Source organism: Bombus affinis, chromosome 3, assembly GCF_024516045.1.
Source record: "Bombus affinis isolate iyBomAffi1 chromosome 3, iyBomAffi1.2, whole genome shotgun sequence".
In the NCBI taxonomy this organism is placed as follows: Eukaryota; Metazoa; Arthropoda; class Insecta; order Hymenoptera; family Apidae; genus Bombus; species Bombus affinis.
The window spans coordinates 16597014-16619726 of NC_066346.1; the positions used below are offsets into that span (position 1 = coordinate 16597014).

The following is a 22713-nucleotide window of genomic DNA, read 5'->3' on the forward strand; positions in this document are numbered from 1 at the left end:
ACATTTAGACATCTAAGATTTTTTGTGTCTTTATTGACAAAAATATATTTGACTTTGCATATCTAAAATAAAGGATTTGCGTTATCTAAAATAAATAGATCATCTTTCTTTAGAAAATTCAATGTGGTGAAATTAGAATATGAGATAAAAGAAATACTATGCATACTTATTGTTCTTCTTAAAAATTAAAGGAATACTCATAATCCTAAAGCATCCTTTCTATGTTGTACTAGATATATATACAATTAAAATGTGTAATAATGTGAATGATAAACTAGTTCGAATAATTATTTTGCTTAAACGTAAGTTAATTGAAATCAGATGAATGTTATACACGCATTATACCGTGCATTATGAACTATTGATTGATTGATGCTCATATTTAATTATTAACGAGAAAATTAGAAAAATCAAATTGAATTTAATCTGTCCTTCTTATATTTATTAAGATGAGTTCTGGGGCTTGAAACACTCGAGATTAGAAATTTTGATTAATGTTTCACATTATGACTGGACGCTTGTTGTAATATCTTTTGTACGAGATACACTATACATACACAAGATCAAAATGGAATTTCGAAACGGTCGTATCGTTCAACAAAAATCTCTTTTATCTTTGATCCTCTTCATAAAAATGCAATTCACCTTTACAGAACATCATATAACATTTATTGTACGATATATTGTTCAATTATATTTCGAAATTTTCAGCTTCGAATCTTTGTTTAATTATACTGTAGAATTAAATATCATGCGTTATTTAAATATAGAGATAGACTAAACTTTTGTCCACATTTATTAAAGCTGTATCAACTGAGATGTTTAAATTTGCGAAATTTCATGGACTTTTATATTTAATTTTTCATCATGAATCCCGCTTTGCGATACAATACATATTAGATTTATAATATCTTAAATTTACAGTACCAATGCTGATTTTATCTGAAACTATTTGTTTGCAAATGATATCTTTCTTCGTTGGAATTACCCTTCACTTATAAATTAATAATTATTAACATTGAACAGTATTGTTAAACTTCAATAAAAATAGGATCGATAACTTAATGATAGTTAAAGAAACTTCCTATTACAGGTATAACAAATCATATTGAATTTTGTTTAGAAAACAATAATAAAAATGGGTGTCTTTTTGTGAAAATAATTTACAGCATATCACTCGACTTATTCATATAAGAGACATTAGTTTGTTTAAATACCCTGTTGCACCCTTTTATTCATTTTCAACCCAATTTTTTCACAACATTAAAAAATATTTTAAGCCTGAAGAAAAACATGAAAAACTTCTTATTAGCATGATTTCATGCTAAACATCCTCTTAAGATATTATAAATCTTTCTTGTTTACTAAAACCAGAGCCTAACTGAAATATACGAGTATCGCAACAGGATTAATCGTAATACATGATTAAATACAAGCAATATGTAAGCTATATTTTTACTTTTTACTTCAAAAATAAATATTTCACCAGCATCGTCTTTAGCTTAAGGAAAATAAACTTGTGAAATTTAATTTAAAGCTTCGTAAAACATGGAAATGTTGCAGGATAACAAATCAGAAAAGATATATTAAATAAATCACAGTTCAGGTATCTATAACATGTGATTCTCTTAACAAATCTGTTTCATTCATCAAGCAACTGCAAAATTTCCGTAAAATCAGAAGCGGTTTCACAAATTATAGGCATTCGTAAACATGATAGATAAGAGTTAGTATCGCGGCGTTTTAGAGTATCTATGAGCGTAATATGGAAAGTAAAAAGATGTATAATAAAAATAGTTCACTTTCCAAGCTATCACTAACATTGTAACGAATTATTATACATATAACGGCTCACGAAAGTACTCGGACGCTTACAGAAACTTTCCATGAATATTTTGTTGAAGCTTTTCATGAATTTCAAGATGCATTAGGCTGTCTCAAAAATTTCTTTCGTTTTGTTCTATTACTACAAAATAGATCATACATAAATCGATAAAATAATATAAAACAAAAAGTGTCGTGCATCTATTATTTCCTTATGAAACGAAAGAAACTTTTGAAATAAATGTAAATAGGAATTATAAGATGCTTATTGATTACCATCGGTATTTGGACAGTTAATTATGTATTGTATAAATAAGTCACAATATTTTTAGTAGCAGCATTTTTACCCCTAATCAATCATATGTTTAAAAATACTCTTTACATTGTACATTAGTTTTTTGCTATGTGTATGTCTGCAATAAGCATCTTCTAGCTTCCATATATATATTTCCAAATTAGTCTCAATTCTTACCGGTGTAATCATGATAGACACGTCTCGTTACATTGAAGTGAAGTGAAGAAAAACACTTTTCATTCAAATACGTAAACACATAATATTCATAAATTTATAAGAACAATTTTGTCCGTAGGTATTTGGTAGCGCAATTGAGAAGATGTTTTTTTTTTTATTTATTAGAAAATTTACAATCAATTCTCGTTGAGAATTTTCAGTAACTTAGTTTGGCGTGATACAATGACATGGATTATAATAGTTTTATATTGTTGGTTCTAGTAGAAACTAAGGATTTAATCTAGAGGGTATTTTCTTTTTAGTCTGCGGATCTGGTCCGTCGTGTCCAGTAGTTGGGTCACTAGTGGGTTGTGGTGGTTGTTGACTCTTGTGTTATATCTGCTTCTGAACTTGTGTATTTCATCTTTGACTGTAGATATTTTGAGGTCACGGTGGATTGTTTCGTTGGTAACATACCAGGGTGCATTTAATAGGGATCTTAGCGTTTTCGATTGGAAGCGTTGGAGTATTTCAATGTTGGAATTACTTGCTGTTCCCCATAGTTGGATTCCGTAGGTCCAGACAGGTTTTATTACGGCCTTGTAGAGGGTTATGTTGTTCTGTATTTTAGTTTGGAGCGTCGGCCCGTGAGCCAATAGAATTTTCTTAGTTTTTCCTTTGGTTGCTTTGTTTTTTCCGAGATATGTTTTTTCCAAGTTAGCCTCCTGTCCAGGGTCATGCCCAGGTATCATACGGAGTCCTTGCTTGGGATTATTGTGTTGTTAATGGTGACCTGGGGGCAGGTTTGTTTTCGGAGCGTGAAGGTTACATGGGAGGATTTTTTTTCGTTTATTTTAAAACCCCATTTTTGGAATCACTTTTCCATGGAGTCGAGACTTCGCTGGAGAGTGGATGAGGCAATTGCCGGGTCTGCGTGGGTAGCTAATAGTGCTGTGTCGTCGGCAAATGTTGCTATTGTTACCTCGTTTGATATAGGTAAGTCGGCAGTGTAGATGGAGAACAGTAGGGGTCCGAGGACACTACCTTGGGGTATGCCGGATTCTATTGGGAATGTTGCGGAAGAGGCGCCTAGGCATTTAACTATGAATTGTCTGTTGGTTAGGTAGGATTTTAAGATGGAGTAGTATGGATGGGGTAGGATCTTTTTGATCTTGTAGAGTAGCCCTTCATGCCATACTTTGTCGAATGCCTGTTGGATGTCTAGGAATACCGCTGAACAGTATTTTTTTTTTTTTCAAGGGTTTGGCTGATCATGTGGGTTATGCGGTGGATTTGCTCTACTGTTGAGTATTGTTTTCGGAAGCCGAATTGGTGGTCTGGGAGTGTTTTCAATTCTTCTAGGAGTGGGAGGAGACGATTCGTGAGCATTCTCTCGAATAGTTTAGACAGGGTAGGTAAAAGACTGATTGGGCGATAGGAGGTGGTTTCATATATTGGTTTACCGGGTTTAGGGATGAGGGTGATTAGTGAGATTTTCCAAGCCTTGGGAAAGTGTTGAAGGCGGAGGATAGCGTTAAAGATTGATGCGACGAGTGCAATCCCTTTTATGGGAAGTTCCTTGATTGCTTTATTTCCTATTAGGTCGTGACCTGCTGCTTTCTTGGGGTTTAGGCGACTGATTGCTTGTATAATCTCTGCAGAAGTGAAGGGCTCAATAGGAGGGGACATTTGGAAGGGAGTGTGCAGGTATTCGGTGACGTCCGCTGCAGCTATGGAGGAATGGGGTTGAAATACTTCAGTCAAGTGTTTGGCAAATAGGTTGGCTTTTTCTATAGGGCTACGCGCCCATCCACCCTGCGGACGGCGGATTGGAGGTATTATTTGTGGGGGACGCGTGAGTTTCCTGGAGGCTTTCCATAGTGAGTAGTTAGAGTCGGCTGTGGGGGACAGGCTGGCGAGATATTTGTGAAAACGGTCATTATTGTAGTTTTTTATGGTTTTGGATAGTTTTCTAGTTGCGTTGTTTAGTTTGCGTTTGTCCTCCGGTGTTCTATGGGTCTGCCATATCCTTCTTAGTCTACGTTTTTCTGCTATTTTTTTTAATATGTACTGGGGGTATTCGTGATTGCTGATGGACGTTATTGCCGGTGTGGAGAAGCGGATAGCGTTTATTATGCTCGCATTTAGGTATTCCGTGGCTGCTTCGATTTCTTCATCGGTTTTTAGTGAGATTGAGGCTGAAGTTGTGTGTGTGAATATTTCTCTAAAGAGCTGCCAGTTGGTGTGTTGGTTATGAATGGAGCCATTAGGTGTATTCTCGATGATTGTTGAAATGACTGTTACTATCACGGGGGAATGGTCGGAGGAGAGATCAGCCGAGGAATTGATTTGGACGTGTCTTGACGAGATATTTATAGTTATGAGGAAATCAAGGAGATCGGGTATTTTGTTTGTGTCGGTGGGCCAGTGTGTGGGTTCGTATGTGGTAAGGTAGTTGAGGTTGTTGGTTATTATGCTGTTGAGGAGGTTTTTGCCTCTTACTGTAACCAGTCTGCTGCCCCATTGGGTGTGTTTGGCGTTGTAGTCTCCTCCGGCTATGAATCTATTGCCCAGGGTGTCCAGGAAGTTGTCGAAGTCTTCTTTGGCGATGGAGTGTCTGGGAGGGCAGTATACAGCTGAAGTGATGATTGTACCATGACAGTCTTCTATTGCTACGTTTGTTGCTTGGAGGTAGTCTTTCTGGAATGGTGGAAGTTCGTAGTGCTTGATGTTTGATTTGATTATGATTCCGGTGCCACCGTGGGCCTTTCCGCTGGGGTGTTGTGTGTGGTAGAAGTTGTAGCCGTGTATTTTGAGGTAGTTTTTGTCGGTGAAGTGGGTTTCGGATATGAGCATCACATCGATTTGCTGTTGTTTTAAGAATAGTTCTAGTTCAAATTTGTGCTGAGCTAGACCGTTGGCGTTCCACAGAGCTATTCGCATTGGTTTTATTTTGCTTCTGTGCGTATGAATTTGTCCATGAAGAGTGTGAGTAGTGACAGCAAGTTGTTAATTTGCTCAGTTTGCTTCTCGATAAGTTTTTCGAGTCTGGTAAAGTTGTCTGTGTTTTGTGGGGTGGGAATTCTATTTTCTGTGTGTACAATGTGTGTTTTCGAGTTGTTTACGTTTCCTTGCGTTGCCTGCGCATAGGATACTGTTGGTGTGGTGAGTTTTTGGGGTTTAGGTTCTTGTATGGTTATGTCCTTGGGTCTCAGTTTTGGATACTTTATATTATGTAGTGTTTTGTAGGCTGAGCATCCTTTGTAGTTCGCAGGATGCTCTCCTTGACAGTGGATACACTTGGCGGGGGTTTCCGGGGATTTAGTGCATTGGTCAGTGGGGTGATTACCTGCACATTTTACGCACCGGAAGTTGTGATTGCAGTATTTCTGCGTGTGGCCGTACCTTTGGCACCTTTTGCATTGTATTATTTCTTTCTTTACAAGAGGTGGCTCGAACTTAACTATGGAGTTCATCAGCCGATTGATGTTGTAGATTTCTTTGTTGTTTGTTTTTTGTTTTAAGTCTATAAAAAATAAGGATAGTGTAAATTAAAAATAAGGATAGGAAAATAATAAACATGACTAATCTGAATAGTTTAATTGTCATCTTTATCCAAGACTCGCATAGTCAATCGAGCCATTCGGAAATCACATTGACCAACTCCAAAATTGAAAAGTAGAGAAAAGTAATTAGAAGTATCGCAAGTGGTGAGACAATATGCGATAAAAGTGAAAAGATGAGCGTGGCGTTAAGCTCTAAGGAACTAGAGGTTTTGTGAGAATCAATCGTGTACTTGGACGATGAAATTGCGAAATTATGAGATTGTCCAAAGATGAAGTTGGTCAATTTGACTTTCGCCAGGCTCGATCGTCACTACGACAGTTCTCGCGTATCGAAACTATCTTGATGTTTGTATCGACAGGTGAGACGAATGAGCGATCGTGGCGGAGAAGGATCAGGACCATCGCCGAGGGAAACTACTTTCCTGTCCACCCTCTCTCAAACATCGCCTCCTCAGCTAGGTAGCTAAAGACATTCGGTCGTTACGATTGAAAGAGTGTCACCGACTTTGTTTGACCGTAATCGTCGCGAATCAATCGCCGGTTTTCCTCTTGGAGGCGTGACCAGAATATTGCCGAGTAGTCGAGATCCAGAGTCTCTAGAATGTCCGCACCACCGAGCGGTGGAGGAAGTACGCACAATCTTCAGTTGGACATTATGGACGACATCGCAGACCTAAAAGCGAGGAAGGTAAGGATCTTTCGTTTATTTTAGCCGCTCTATCTCCGCTAGTTTGCAGACTAAGAAAAACCGAGTTTAAAGTTGACGAACTTCTATACGATCGTGCGAAGTTAAGATTTGAAAGAACCAAATATTCGTTGCTTTACAAATATACGTCCGTACAATCCGATTTGATTGATTTTAGATCTTGCATCAAATAGATCTCTATATAAACAGATAATTTCTGATTCTAAACATTTGTATCACTTCTTCTTCCGCTTTGAAATCCTCTACAAACGCCTTTTATAGTCGTTCAACTTTTCAGCTCACAGAAAAGAACATTACGCGTATTCCTAGCAATCGCCCAAAGACTCGAACGTGTGCTTCGATAAAGCTCGCTTAACTTTCATCGACACATCGATAACTTTGCGTTTCAAGATGTTATTACGCCCTAGATTCCTTAACATAATTTTAGAACCAGAATTTCTGTGCAAAACAATTCCATCGCTTTGTCACGCTTAACGGCTCAATCATCGAAACATGTATCATAATGCACGAATTATGATAAAAAAGAATAAAAGCAATCCGTTTGCCAGGTGCGCTTAAGGATGTACAGGACGTCGACGGAGCAAGTGTACGAAATACAGCCGCTGGAGGGTAACAGTTCCGCTCAACGTTACACTCTACAGCCGAAACAACGATTCTCTGAAATGCCTACTCCGTCGGTTTCGCAGACATCTTCTCTCCGAAAGCGCGTCTCGGAACTGCCAAGAGCCGCGAGTGCATCCGTTTCCGGTGCTGCGGGCATTGTTTGCTCTAATACGGATCTGATATCGATCCTAAACTCGTTAGGGTCTTCCGCGACGGAAATCAACCGATGCGGCGAGGAAGCGCCGAGTTCGCGGGACGATAGCAAATCAAACTGGCCCGGAAAAACGACCGAACAAAAAGGAAGTCGATCGAAGAGCTTCCGTTCCAACAGCTTCGACGTGTCGACATTGCACGGAGCTAAAAGTAAGCTTAGCGGATCCTCGAAAGCCGCTATTTCGACCTTTATGGTACCGTCGAATTGGTTCACGAAGAGACACCAACCGATGTCGAAGAAGCCGGAAGATTTAGTAACGGCCAGTTTAAGTCTCAAGTTCGATAAATCGAAGGTAGTGAAGGCGGTGAAGGAAACGTTGGGTAAAAAGTCCCCTAATAGCGAGGTCAAACACAAAGTCGTATGGGACAACACTAGTGGAACCAAAGTGGACGCTCAGGTAAGTTGTATTTCTCGTTACGATATCGTTTCTTGTTTAAGAGCCATCGTAGGTGAAAGGAGGAATGAAAAAGAAAATCGTAAATCGTAAAATTTCTTCCAGAGAATGCACTTTATCGTAAAAATTAATAAAGTCAACAACAACGTGAAATTAAATAATTGTTGTTTGATATTCTGTATTATCGATATAGGTGAAACGTGGAGAAGATAATTTGCAATCATTGCGGACAATATCGCAGTGACATTATTATCAATCGGTAATATTAAAGATAAAATTCATATGGGATGAAAACAGAGCGTCAAAAGTGGTTATTTTTCGATCTTCTTGCGAAGGGAAAATTCCTGCAAAATGTTTAAGAACGGCTCTCAACAAGGAATAAAAAATGTTATTACAGTTCCATTTTCGTGTTTGTTTTTTTTTCTACATGATCCATGTGAAATAATTCTTCAGATGCTCTGCTGGTAAATGAATCGACGTTTGTAATAGAGGAAATATGAAGTACAGCGAGATCGTTGTTGGCTATTGTTCTACACCGATATCGACAAAATAATTCTTCGACAATTCTATTGATAAATCAATTGTAGTTTGAAATCAAACGAATCTGAAGTACCATCAGTTTGTTGCTACGAGAACAATAGCCACCAACGATCTCGCAGTAATTCGGATTCGTTCGATTTTAAACTTCAATTGTTTTATCGACAGAATCTCTGAATAATTATTTTGCTGGTAAATTCTGCTGGTATATCGATTAGAGTTTGGAATCGAGCAAATACGAAGTACAAGATGGCTATTGTTCTCACGTAGCAACAGTCTGATAGTATTTCAGATTCGCTTGATTTCAAACTTAGTTCCCTTGGTTTAATTACTGATTTATCAGCTGGATCAAAATTTAAAGAAAATGAAGATCAAGTGTAGCGCGTAAGTTTGATCTCTGCTTAATTTTTTCATCTCTACACTCATCTTATCTTCCTCGCTTTTAGGTCTGCGATGTCGTCCATAATGTCCAACCGAAGATTGTGCGTACTTCCTCTACCGCTCGGTGGTGCGGACATTCTAGACTCTGGGTCTCGACGATTCGGCAATATTCTGGTCACGCCTCCAAGAGGAAAACCGGCGATTGATTCGCGACGATTATGGCCAAACAAAGTCGGTGACACTCTTTCAATCGTAACGACCGAATGTCTTCGGCCACCTAGCTGAGGAGCCGATGTTTGAGAGAGGGTGGACAGGAAAGTAGCTTCCCTCGGCGATGGTCCTTGTATTTTCGAGCTATCGCGGGGAGACGCGGTGGTTAGAATACGCGTCAACGGGAGTCGTAAATTCCCGTTTAGGCGCTCTAGGCCCTTGAGAGTTATAGGAACTGTCGGAGTTCTGGATAATGTGAGAGCCTTAGGAGACTCTAGGCCGTGTAGGCACCTTGAGAAATGATGAAGGAACTCTGAAAGATATAGGAACGGTGAGAGCTATAGGGATTATGGGAACTCTAGACACCGTGAGAGACGATCACACTCTTAGAGAGGTAGGAACGGTGAGAGTTGTAGGAAATGCAGGAACTCTAGGCACCGTGAGAGACGATCAAACTCTGGAGAGGTAGGAACGGTGAGAGTTGTAGGAAATGCAGGAACTCTAGACACCGTGAGAGACGATCAAACTCTAAAGTTTTATTCTAATGTGAATGCGGAGGAAAGCTCGGTATGGGTGTGCCCTTTGACCGAAGAACGCGGATTCGTTGCTTACATTTTCAGTTAGGCAAGTGAGGGCAATGATCCGCGATGCTGATTGGTTATGACCAATGTTGGGAAGGAAGATAGGAGGAAAAAGCCTCCTACTAACTTGGGTCCTAGGCGACATTGTTTATGGGGAGACTCGGATTTTCCGTTAGGGAGATCTCCGCCTTTTTCGTTAGGCCACTACCTGCTTTCTCACAAAACCTCTAGTTCCTTAGAGCTTAACGCCACGCTCATCTTTTCACTTTTATCGCATATTGTCTCACCATTTGCGATACTTGTAATTACTTTTCTCTACTTTTCAATTGTGGAGTTGGTCAATGTGATTTCCGAATGGCTCGATTGACTATGCGAGTCTTGGATAAAGATGACAATTAAACTATTCAGATTAGTCATGTTGCTTCGTCAGACGATTTGAATTCAAGCAATTCGAAACCATTTTGTCAATGTGAACCTATTATTTTACCAATGTGAATCTGTAATTTTGCTTGAAATATCCTTCCAAGTTTTTATGATGATTCAGACTTCAAGTTACCTGAATCAAGCAACTATTTTCAAGTTACTTGAAACTATTTTGTTAACGTGTACAGTTGCTTGAATCAAGCAACTATTTTCAAGTAAGTTAAAATCATTTTGCCAATGTGAACCTGTAATTTTGTCTGAAATATCCTTCCAAGTTTTTATGATGATTCAGATTGGTCAAGTTACCTCAATCAAGCAACTATTTTCAAGTAACTTGAAACTATTTTATTAATGTGTGCAGTTGAGTGAAGCAAGTATTTTCAAATAACTCGAAGCTATTTTGTTAACGCGTACAGTTGCTTGAATCAAGCAACTATTTTCAAGTAAGTTGGAACTATTTTGTTAACGCGTACAGTTGCTTGAATCAAGCAACTATTTTCAAGTAACTCGAAACTATTTTGTCAGTGTGAAACTATATAGACACTAGTTAATTCCCATACACATGTATAATGTATAATGTATAATAAACAGAGCTATTTTTTCAGATCAGAAGGTACGATCAATCTTTTTCTTTAAATATATTATGCTGAAAAGATATAGAATGGATTCGGAAATACAAATAATTCCCTTTATTTAGCACACAACTGTTATACACAGTTCCGCCTGGGCAGGCGACCTAAACGGACGTGCGAAACAGTGCTCCAGTGAAAGTGCGGCAAGAGAGAAGAGATAGGGACAAAGTTAAAGCCAAAAATAGACAAAACGTGGAATCATGCAGATTCCACCAATAAAAATAATTAACTCCGGTGAAACATTTTTCATAAATAAAGCTACAGACTCTACATATGTAGAGAAAAATGATGATATTATGGAAACAACACAATCCGACGAAGAGCAAAACATACCAATACACCAGGAAGAAAGCTGGACGGTGGCAACCTCCAGCAAAAAACGGAAGGTAACCCCGCTCGCAAGCGCGAGGAAAATTGATACATATGAAAAAAAACAATGGCTACAAGATATCAAACTGCACAATCCATTCAGCGCACTGCCAGAAGAGGCAGCAACGGACCCAACGGAAAGTCCGACAAACCGTACACCCAAACCACCACCAATATACGTAGACGCAAAAATAATTGACCCCCTCATCGAACTGCTAAACAACATCGCAGGGAAAGACAACTACATCATCAAACAGATAAAAATAGACCAGGTTAAAGTACAAACCAACACCCCAGAAACATTCAGAAAAATTACAAGATCACTAAAGGACAAAAATGCAGCATATCACACTTTTCAGCTCAAAACAGACAAAAGCTACAAAGCAGTAATCAGGGGACTACACCCAAAAACAAATACTGCAAAAATAAGTGAAGAACTGGCAAAAATCGGACACCAAGTAAGGTCAATAAATAACATAAACAAATACGATACCAAACAACCACTACCGCTATTCCTAGTTGAACTAGAACCTAAAAACAACAATAAGGAAATATACGATATAGAAAAATTACTAAACACAATAGTAAAAGTGGAGCCACCCAGGCATAAAAAAGAAATCCCACAATGCATAAGATGCCAACAATACGGACACACCAAAAATTATTGTAATAGAACCCCGGCATGCGTTAAATGCGCAAAAAATCATCTCACGACACACTGCCCATCCACGGGAAAAATTGAGGAGGTTAAATGCTATAACTGTAACGGAAACCACCCAGCCAGCTATAAAGGATGTGAAGTAAGAAAACAATTACAACGTAAACTGTTCCCGCCCCTACGAAGCAGAACAATCACTAACACACAAGCCCAACAGGACAGCACAAATCCTGAAATAATTCCAAGTACAGAGCAAGCAACAAACACCAAACCTATCAGCACCAACACCATTGGTGGTCTAAGCTATGCTCAAATAACCAGCCAATCAACACATACACACAACCAATACCACAGCAATAGTAACAATGACACTGCAGAAATCAAAGAACTACTCAAACAATCCATAAAGAACACCGAAATGCTAACCAGAATGATAAGCGAACAAAATGCAGTACTAAAACAGCAAACTCAACAAATCACAGTCATGCTACAACTAATTACAAACGTGCTAAGCAAAAAATAAAAACGGACACTCTAAAAATAGCAGCCTGGAACTCAAATGGCCTGCAACAACGGGCCCTCGAAATTAAAACATTCATATACAATAACAATATAGACATACTACTTGTCTCAGAAACACACTTCACTACAAAAAGCTACTTGAAAATACCATACTACACCATATATGATACCAAACACCCCTCAGGAAAAGCTCACGGAGGGACAGCAGTGATAGTCAGAAACGATATCAAACATTATCTACACAGCCAAGTTAACAAAGAATATTTACAAGCAACCACTGTTACAGTTCAAAATAGCAGCAACTACTTCCAGTTGTCAGCAGTATATGTGCCTCCGCGACACAAAATAACAACACAAATGTGGGAAGAATACTTCCAGGACCTAGGGGACAAGTACATCGCAGCGGGAGACTACAACTCAAAGCACACGCTTTGGGGGTCAAGAAACATTACACCTCGAGGTAGAACACTGGAAAAATACATAAGAAATAATAACCTCAATATATTATCCACAGGAACACCGACACATTGGCCGACTGACCTGAACAAAAAACCAGATCTTCTGGACTTTGCAGTTACAAGGGGACTAAACACAAATAAACTAAAAATAACACCCAACCTCGAGCTCAGCTCCGATCATACACCCATAATAATTGAATACAGAAACAAACCAATTCACTATAGCAAACCAGAAACACTATGCAACAAAACCACCAAATGGCAAACTTTCAAAGAAATAATAGAAAGCAAAATAAACTGCAACATCCCGTTAAAAACTCCTGAACACATAGAACAGGCAGTAGCAACATTGACAGCAACTATTCAGGAAGCAGCAAGGACAACCACTACTCCCGAACCAACCAGCAGACAAACAATAACAATCCCGCAAGAAATACTCGACAAAATCAAAGAAAAAAGAAAAGCAAAAGCAAAATGGCAAAAATACAGAACCCGAGAAAACAAAAAACACTTAAACAAACAAAGGAAATAAAAAACAAAATAAAGGAGCACAACGATAACGAATTCGCAAAGTTCATAGGGACACTCTCCACACACGAGAACACCAACTACTCACTATGGAAAGCCACGAAAAAAATAAGGAAGCCAATAATACCCGTCCCGGCAATCAGAAAAGCAGATAACACATGGGCAAGAAGCAACGAAGAACAAGCTGAAGAATTCTCCAACCACCTCTGCAACACATTCACACCACACATTATCAACAACAGCAACCTCAAAAGTCATACGGAGGAGGATCCACAAACCACTACTACCACAGCCGACAAGGAATACACCATACCTAAAACATCGGCACAAGAAATTAGAAACATAATTGATAAAACAAAAAACAACAAAGCGCCAGGAATCGACCTAATCAATGGTAAAATCTTGAAAAACCTTCCGCCAAAAGCAATAAGACTAATTACAATAATATTCAATGCAATTCTAAGAATTCAATACTTCCCCAAACCGTGGAAATTAGCACAAATCAAAATGTTACATAAACCAGGCAAAGACCCGCACCAAACTGCATCTTACAGACCAATATCACTGCTCCCAGTATTTTCCAAAATACTGGAAAAGATAATATACGACCGCATAAAACCAATAATAGAGACAAAAAAACTAATACCGGATCACCAATTTGGTTTCAGAAACAAACACTCCACGATAGAGCAAATGCACAGGCTTATAAACGAAATAATAGTAGCACTAGAAAACAAGGAATACTGCACAGCCCTCTTTATAGACATAGAGAAAGCATTCGATAAAATTAACCATGAAAGTCTACTACAAACAATTAGGAAACAATTCCCGGAGCAAATACACCACTTAATAAAATCCTACCTAAGCAGCAGAACCTTCGTAATAAAAATCAAGGACACACATTCTCAAGTTAAAGACATCAAGGCCGGGATACCACAAGGAAGCGTCCTAGGCCCAATACTATACACATTATACACGGCGAACATACCAACAACTACCAACAGCACAGTATTGACATTCGCGGACGACACAGCTATACTAGTCAGGCATACTAACCCAGAAACGGCAGTCAAAATACTACAAGAACATATCGTAAAAATAGAAAATTGGCTACAAGAAAAACAATTAAAAGCAAACCCCAATAAATGCAACCATATTACATTCACGCTACGGAAAAAGATACCACCAAACATCCTATTGAACGGTACGCATATAACGCAAACAAAGCATGTCAAATACCTAGGACTCCACTTAGATCAAAAACTTACCTGGAAACTACACATCAAATCAATAGTAGAAAAAATACAGAAAACAAGGAGACAAATGTATTGGCTAACAAGCCGAAAATCCAAACTAAGCACAGAAAATAAAGTAAAAATATATAAAACGATCATAAAACCAATCTGGACGTACGGAATACCACTATGGGGGACGGCAGCAATGAGCCATATAAACAAAATAGAGGTAATACAGGCTAAAATCCTCAGAACAATAGTAAACGGACCTTGGTACGTCAGAAACGAAGATATACGAAGGGACCTGGGAATGCCAACGGTCAAGGAAGAAATCAGCAGATACTCCGAGAAATACAAATCAAGAATAGCAACACACATAAACCGGCTAGCTGCGGAAACATACAAAATCACAAATATGGACAGAAGACTAAAAAGGAAGCACCCAGCAGACCTTATAAAGGACATAACCTAACAAACACGAGGATGGTACCCCGCTGGGGGTAGCCACCAACATGCTAATGTGACCGCTAAAAAATTCCACCAAATGTCCAAATTGGACAAATAGTGAATTTAAATAAATAAATAAAAAAAAAACAACTGTTATACATATATCTTATACTCTTAAGACCTCAAAAACCTACTCGCACGCACGCTTGTTGTCAACCGACTCTTCCAGATACTTCTAACGACTGGCTCTTGTCTTTTGTCTCAACCAAGACCCGGACGTCCTCTGATGCTTACACACACATTCACATGTACAGTGTAAATGTATCATATTCCCAACAATTGTATTGGAAAAATTTGAAATGGATCGGAAAATGTATATGGAAGTTACAGGACCTTTCTCGAAAATTATCGATAGTTCAAATATCAGGTTGTACAACAAAAGAGTCTTTCGTTTTATAAGAAAATAATAGACGCACGACGTTTCTTGTTTCCTTTATTTTATCGAACTACGTACGTTTCATTTTGTTCTATTAAGGTAAAGACCACGACATTTGACAGATTAGCTGTCGTGTTTGTATAAAGATGCATTGTCGTAAAAGACATATTCGTAGAGGAAAGACACTTTTGGGGCAACCTAATATTTGGCTGAACCTGACAAAACTGTACGCTTGTAATAAATAAAAAAAAGCCTGCTACGCCCTTTCGATCATTTCAGCTCGAGTTATGTATGGGTCGACCCAATTACGTTCTTACAACGTTAGAGGATACCTTCGTTTTGAAGAAAATGAAAAAAGATCGCACATTTTCGTTTCAATTTTCTTGATTAAAAATCTTCTCCCAACGTTACAAATATGTTTTATTATCGTTAAAATAGGGACAGACTCGAAAGTACAAAAATTGCAGAGTCGCAACTGATGTAACGAACATAATCATGATAGTCGTGTCTCGTTACAGCGTTAACGGGATTTTAAAATGTTTGGCATAATACGCGATCCTACGCAAAATTTCCGCCAGCTCAGTGAAGTTTCGGCTATCCGAATCTCGTATTATACGATGTGTTTCCAGCTTTCTCCTAACTGCGCGTTTTTTTTTCGAAATTTTAACGCCAGCACCGCGCGAACAAAGTAAATAGATTAATTGAACTTTTAATCGATCAAATAGTCAACTAAACTGAAACGCACGTACGATGTTAAGTTATCGAAATCAATTTTACGATTTTACCGTACGAACGCCGGTATCATCCGACCTTTCGGTATTTTCCGAGTTTTCTATTGTTCGTGTGATACGCGTCACCTCGGAACGATCATGATTATTCGAACACTTTCGCAAGCCATAATAAGATTACAGAAAAATGTACTTTGCTGTGAATACACGTTTCATCGGAGGAATCGAAATTTGTACAGGACGATGTAGCGTCGTTCGAACGAAGCTGCGATAGACTTAAAGTTGGGCTGTACAATTTCTAGATTTATATTAATCCTATAGAACGAAAAGACCCAGAGCTCTATGAACGTTCTAAGAGAACGGATCTCCTTCGGCGTAAATGGCGCTCCTTATCGGCGAACGGCTACAATATCCTGAATCTTTCTTTTCGACGGTTTCCACGTCGATCGAGAGAAACTATTCGTCGAAATGGACTATCCGTGGCTGATCTATTACGGCAGAAAGTGAAAAAGAACGTAAACGAAGGAAATGGCCGACATAAAGGACGATAACTGTTAATTTAAACGTAATAGAACGAAAGAATACGACGTATTCGTTAAAGGATATTTAAGACAATTTAAATTAAAATCGATTTTCACACGACGTTCTTCGATTTTTTCCAGAACCAGATTATATCTATGATAACGTTTCGATAATATCGTTTTATGCAAAAGAAAGCCAATTATATGATTGAAAGAAGAAATTTGGATCAACGTACGGATATCCTCCTATTTCGTTGCACGAGTTGCGAATAACCTGTCGAATAATGATAAAGATAGAAACGAATATGACAAAGGCATAACGAAGGAACTAATATTCAGAATTTCGTGCGTTTTAATTCCTCGAAAATTGCACTTTTAAACGCATCGGTTTCGCAGTTCAACCTGCCGGGAACAAAGAATTTTATCGGAAACATCGTTCTAACATTTCAATTTTACAAACGTTTCGCTCTGCTTCGTTAAAAGCTGCGCGTATTTGGTAGATAGAAAATTATGCACATACGTTAAAACGTATAACGCGCAACAGGCAAGGATATACGCGTACGCGCTGCAAACGCGTTAAAAGCGAAAAATATCGCTGAAATTATTTTCCCATAATAAAGAAATCGTCGGGCCTCTTACGAATACAAAAGATAATTCGTTAAGATTATGGTGTCTATTAATTTTATCATAACGATTTTAACAGAGCTTTCGAAACTAAAAGCTTTATCACAGACGATAAACCCTTTGAGTGCTGAATACTCACGGCCTATGTCGTCCGTACGGACAGCGCGTGTCTAGCGCTGACGATCGCTGTGGACGGAATACTTTTTCGTTAGACTGAACTCTGTTGATTAACTCTTCAAAGCGCAAATCGTAATAAGTTATAGTAGTTTAAATGATTAAAATGAAAGAGATTAAATGATTCAAGAGCGTTATATTTTAGTTATTTTTAATTATTTATTATAAACATTGAAATTTACAGTTAACTAGAATTTGCGTAATAAACTAGAAAACTAAATTTAGTAAATATGTGAAATCCCTAGAGTTCATATAGGATAGGGATTCTTTTTGTTTTACGGGTTGTAAATTCGAGCTATCGCGGGGCGACGCGGTCGTTAGAATACGCGTCAACGGGAGTCGTAAATTCCCGTTACGATTAGAATAATCGACACCACGAATAGTTCGATCCCCGTATTTCGGTTAGGATAATCGGGGTGGTTAATGCAGTATAACACTGGGAGTCAGAGTTATAATAATGTATATTTCCAACACTTTATACAATCACACAAAGTAGTAACGCCGTTGAAAAGATATAAACAATTAACAACTTTATCGCACGCAGATAATATAGATGTATACAATATAGAGCAATGCTCTTACAATTGAACTTAGTCTCTTGGTGGACGTAGCACGATATGATACTTAATAGAATAAGCGAATGTTTGGCAATGTCGCGGATCGACTTGAATTGGCGTTCTGTTCAGAGTTAGACGTTAGGCGTTAGAATTTTGACTAGCTGGTCGCTCTTGCGTTGAGATGGAAGAAAGTTCAGTGTGGGTGTGCCCTTTTGCATGACGAACGCGGATTCGTTGTTCACACTTTTCGTTAAGAAAAGTGAGGGTAACGATCCGCGATGTCGATTGGTTATGCCCTACGCTGATGCTTGAAGGGATGGGTAGAAGGCCTTCTACCATCGTGGTTGATAGGTGACCTTGTTCATGGAAAAACCTGATTGTTTTATTAGCTAGCTATTCGATTCTTCCCGATGGGTGCGTGTTCGCTTTCTCCGTATTTTTTCAGCGCGCCTAATAAACCCAAGGACCTCTCTAAAAACCAGATGTGCTTCGAAAATATGTTTGGCTTAAGAAATTCTTCAGGACAAAGGGGTTGAATGAAGACGCCTGTTGATACAATACAGTGACAGCGAAAGAATATATTGGGTCCTTAGGTTTATTGAGGGTCGGAGTGACGTTACGCAGGCCGCTGGCTGTCCGGTCGCGAGGGCTGGCATGCAGATGTTTAGGCGACGTAACACGGGTAGCACGACAGGCTGTGTTTAACGGAGAGATCGATACGGACGAGCAGTTGAAGAAGTACGTGTTCCCCAGACGGACGGACAAAGAGTTACATTAGAGAGACAGACAAGGTTATAGAATAGTTGTTTAAGATTGTAAAGACTTTTTTTTTTTTTTTTTTTTTTTTTTATTAGAATATTTACAATCAATTCTCGTTGAGAATTTTCAGTAACTTAGTTTGGCGTGATACAATGACATGGATTATAATAGTTTTATATTGTTGATTCTAGTAGGACTAATGGTTTAATCTAGTGGGTATTTTCTTTTTAGTCTGCGGATCTGGTCCGTCGTGTCCAGTAGTTGGATGACTAGTGGGTTGTGGTGGTTGTTGACTCTTGTGCTATATCTGCTTCTGAACTTGTGTATTTCATCTTTGACTGTAGATATTTTGTCACGGTGGATTGTTTCGTTGGTAACATACCAGGGTGCATTTAATAGGGATCTTAGCGTTTTCGATTGGAAGCGTTGGAGTATTTCAATGTTGGAGTTACTTGCTGTTCCCCATAGTTGGATTCCGTAGGTCCAGACAGGTTTTATTACGGCCTTGTAGAGGGTTATTTTGTTCTGTATGTTTAGTTTGGAGCGTCGGCCCGTGAGCCAATAGAATTTTCTTAGTTTTTCCTTTAGTTGCTTTGTTTTTTCTGAGATATGTTTTTTCCAAGTTAGTCTCCTGTCCAGGGTCATGCCCAGGTATCTTACGGAGTCCTTGCTTGGGATTATTGCGTTGTTAATGGTGACCTGGGGGCAGGTTTGTTTTCGGAGCGTGAAGGTTACACGGGAGGATTTTTTTTCGTTTATTTTAAAACCCCATTTTTGGAACCACTTTTCCATGGAGTCGAAACTTCGCTGGAGAGTGGATGAGGCAATTGCCGGGTCTGCGTGGGTAGCTAATAGTGCTGTGTCGTCGGCAAATGTTGCTATTGTTACCTCGTTTGATATAGGTAAGTCGGCAGTGTAGATGGAGAACAGTAGGGGTCCGAGGACACTACCTTGGGGTATGCCGGATTCTATTGGGAATGTTGCGGAAGAGGCGCCTAGGCATTTAACTATGAATTGTCTGTTGGTTAGGTAGGATTTTAAGATGGAGTAGTATGGATGGGGTAGGATCTTTTTGATCTTGTAGAGTAGCCCTTCATGCCATACTTTGTCGAATGCCTGTTGGATGTCTAGGAATACCGCTGAACAGTATTTTTTTTTTTCAAGGGTTTGGCTGATCATGTGGGTTATGCGGTGGATTTGCTCTACTGTTGAGTATTGTTTTCGGAAGCCGAATTGGTGGTCTGGGAGTGTTTTCAATTCTTCTAGGAGTGGGAGGAGACGATTCGTGAGCATTCTCTCGAATAGTTTAGACAGGGTAGGTAAAAGACTGATTGGGCGATAGGAGGTGGTTTCATATATTGGTTTACCGGGTTTAGGGATGAGGGTGATTAGTGAGATTTTCCAAGCCTTGGGAAAGTGTTGAAGGCGGAGGATAGCGTTAAAGATTGATGCGACGAGTGCAATCCCTTTTATGGGAAGTTCCTTGATTGCTTTATTTCCTATTAGGTCGTGACCTGCTGCTTTCTTGGGGTTTAGGCGACTGATTGCTTGTATAATCTCTGCAGAAGTGAAGGGCTCAATAGGAGGGGACATTTGGAAGGGAGTGTGCAGGTATTCGGTAACGTCTGCAGCAGCTACGGAGGAATGGGGTTTGAATACTTCAGACAAGTGTTTGGCAAATAGGTTGGCTTTTTCTATAGGGCTACGCGCCCATCCGCCTTGCGGGCGGCGGATTGGAGGTATTATTTGTGGGGGGCGCGTGAGTTTCCTGGGGGACTTCCATAGTGAGTAGTTGGAGTCGGCTGTGGGGGACAAGCTGGCGAGATATTTGTGAAAACAGTCATTATTGTAGTTTTTTATGGTTTTGGATAGTTTTCTAGTTGCGTTGTTTAGTTTGCGTTTGTCCTCTGGTGTTCTATGGGTCTGCCATATCCTTCTTAGTCTATGTTTTTCTGCTATTTTTTTTAATATGTACTGGGGGTATTCGTGATTGCTGATGGACGTTATTGCCGGTGTGGAGAAGCGGATAGCGTTTATTATGCTCGTGTTTAGGTATTCCGTGGCTGCTTCGATTTCTTCATTGGTTTTTAGTGAGGTTGAGGTTGAAGTTGTGTGGGTAAAGACTTCTCTAAAGAGCTGCCAGTTGGTGTGTTGGTTATGAATGGAGCCATTAGATGTATTCTCGATGATTGTTGAAATGACTGTTACTATCACGGGGGAATGGTCGGAGGAGAGATCAGCCGAGGAATTGATTTGGACGTGTCTTGACGAGATATTTTTAGTTATGAAGAAATCAAGGAGATCGGGTATTTTGTTTGTGTCGGTGGGCCAGTGTGTGGGTTCGTACGTGGTAAGGTAGTTGAGGTTGTTGGTTAATATGCTGTTGAGGAGGTTTTTGCCTCTTACTGTAACCAGTCTGCTGCCCCATTGGGTGTGTTTAGCGTTGTAGTCTCCTCTGGCTATGAATTTGCTGCCCAGGGTGTCCAGGAAGTGGTCAAAGTCTTCTTTGGCGATGGAGTGTCTGGGAGGGCAGTATACAGCTGAGGTGGTGATTGTACCATGACAGTCTTCTATTGCTACGTTTGTTGCTTGGAGGTAGTCTTTCTGGAATTGTTGAAGTTCGTAGTGCTTGATGTTTGACTTCATTATGATTCCGGTGCCGCCGTGAGCCTTTCCGCTGGGGTGTTGGGTGTGGTAGAAGTTGTAGCCGTGTATTTTGAGGTAGTTTTTGTCGGTGAAGTGGGTTTCGGATATGAGCATCACATCGATTTGCTGTTGTTTTAAGAATAGTTCTAGTTCAAATTTGTGCTGAGCTAGACCGTTGGCGTTCCACAGAGCTATTCGCATTGGTTTTATTTTGCTTCTGTGCTTATGAATTTGTCCATGAAGCGTGTGAGTAGTGACAGCAAGTTGTTAATTTGCTCAGTTTGCTTCTCGATAAGTTTTTCGAGTCTGGTAAAGTTGTCTGTGCTTTGTGGGGTGGGAATTCTGTGTGTACACTGTGTGTTTTCGAGTTGTATGCGTTTCCTTGTGTTGCCTGCGCATAGGATACTGTTGGTGTGGTGAGTTTTGGGTTTAGGTTCTTGTATGTTTATGTCCTTGGGTCTCAGTTTTGGATACTTTATATTATGTAGCGATTTGTAGGCTGAGCATCCTTTGTAGTTCGCAGGATGCTCTCCCAGACAGTGGATACACTTGGCGGGGGTTTCTGGGGATTTAGTGCATTGGTCAGTGGGGTGATTACCTGCACATTTTACGCACCGGAAGTTGTGATTGCAGTATTTCTGCGTGTGGCCGTACCTTTGGCACCTCTTGCATTGTATTATTTCTTTCTTTACAAGAGGTGGCTCGAACTTAACTATGGAGTTCATCAGCCGATTGATATTGTAGATTTCTTTATTGTTTGTTTTTTGTTTTAGGTCTATAAAAAATAAGGATAGTGGGTTTTTTGTGATTCTATGCCTAATGTTACTGATGTTAGTTACTTCGTGGCCGTGATTTGACAGTTCGCATTTTAGTTCATCTAGATCGACTGAGTGATGGATATTGCGTAGCACCACTCGAAATGGTCTTTCTTGTTTGAGCTGGTATGTGTGGAATTTGGCGTTTAACGTTTTTAATAGTTTGGTTAACTTTCTATAGGCGTCTGGGTGGGACGGCAGTATTTTCACTTGGTTGTTGTTAATCTTTAGCTTGTAGTCTTCTTTGCTGATGTCTTTTTCGATAGTTTTAATCATTGACTGTATGTCGATTACGTCGTTAATGAATATCGGTGGGGGAGGGGGAATTCTTTGAGTATGGAGATTATTTACCTTTTCGGTTGTAATCATGGAGTCTTCCGTGGACTCCAGAATTGAGAATCTATTGTAGGTAGTCACTTGGCTGGCTGATGGTTTGGTTTGAATCTTGTTTACATTTGTCTTGGTCGGTTCGAGCTTTCGTTTTTTCGTGTGGTGGTCATTTACCAGGATAGTTGCGTTGCCCTCTTGCCACGGGGGAGGAAACATGGCGGTGTTATAATTTTGCTCCGGGGAGCCTGTTGGAAATGATAGAGCCATCATCGAGCTAGTTAGTTCAGTGTGAAAGAACTAGTCGAGAGGCTGTTAACCCCTGGCTAGGTTAGTTGGATTTGCTTTCGTCAGCTGGGCGTCACGTGGAGTTTTGTGAACTTCACA

At 39.5% G+C, this 22713-nt stretch overlaps 4 protein-coding genes across 24 annotated transcripts in view; 2 read left to right on the forward strand and 2 right to left on the reverse strand.

Moving 5' to 3' along the window:
• LOC126914786 (A disintegrin and metalloproteinase with thrombospondin motifs 3-like) overlaps positions 1 to 6219 on the forward strand; it is a 54362-nt gene extending 48143 nt beyond the window's left edge. Inside the window, exon 5 of one of the 2 annotated variants that reach the window (XM_050719203.1) lies at positions 2415 to 2514. In XM_050719203.1, the coding sequence (XP_050575160.1) occupies positions 2415 to 2499 (85 nt within the window). In that variant the 3' untranslated portion in view covers positions 2500 to 2514. Of the gene's footprint in view, positions 1 to 2414; positions 2515 to 6200 lie in introns of those variants that run through there. The other variant, XM_050719204.1, reaches the window with a different exon arrangement.
• The window catches only part of LOC126914696 (uncharacterized), a 733243-nt gene that overhangs the window by 631154 nt on the left and 79376 nt on the right, over positions 1 to 22713 (forward strand). For 6 of the 11 annotated variants that reach the window (XM_050719003.1, XM_050719004.1, XM_050719005.1 and 3 more), the window contains 3 exons: positions 7096 to 7671; positions 7718 to 7761; positions 8742 to 8961. In XM_050719003.1, coding sequence (XP_050574960.1) covers positions 7096 to 7671; positions 7718 to 7761; positions 8742 to 8961 — 840 coding nt within the window. Of the gene's footprint in view, positions 1 to 6300; positions 6530 to 7095; positions 7672 to 7717; positions 7762 to 7951; positions 8161 to 8741; positions 8962 to 22713 lie in introns of those variants that run through there. The other 5 variants (XM_050719012.1, XM_050719011.1, XM_050719009.1 and 2 more) reach the window with 5 other exon arrangements.
• The window catches only part of LOC126914788 (uncharacterized), a 415880-nt gene that overhangs the window by 202598 nt on the left and 190569 nt on the right, over positions 1 to 22713 (reverse strand). For 2 of the 10 annotated variants that reach the window (XR_007709808.1, XR_007709806.1), the window contains one exon: positions 8920 to 9030. The exons of 7 other annotated variants lie outside the window; for them this stretch is intronic. The gene's annotated coding sequence lies outside the window, so the exon portion shown is untranslated. Of the gene's footprint in view, positions 1 to 8919; positions 9031 to 22713 lie in introns of those variants that run through there. One more of the 10 variants, XR_007709797.1, reaches the window with a different exon arrangement.
• LOC126914764 (uncharacterized) overlaps positions 1 to 22713 on the reverse strand; it is a 192531-nt gene that overhangs the window by 3649 nt on the left and 166169 nt on the right. The gene's annotated exons all lie outside the window — the stretch shown is intronic.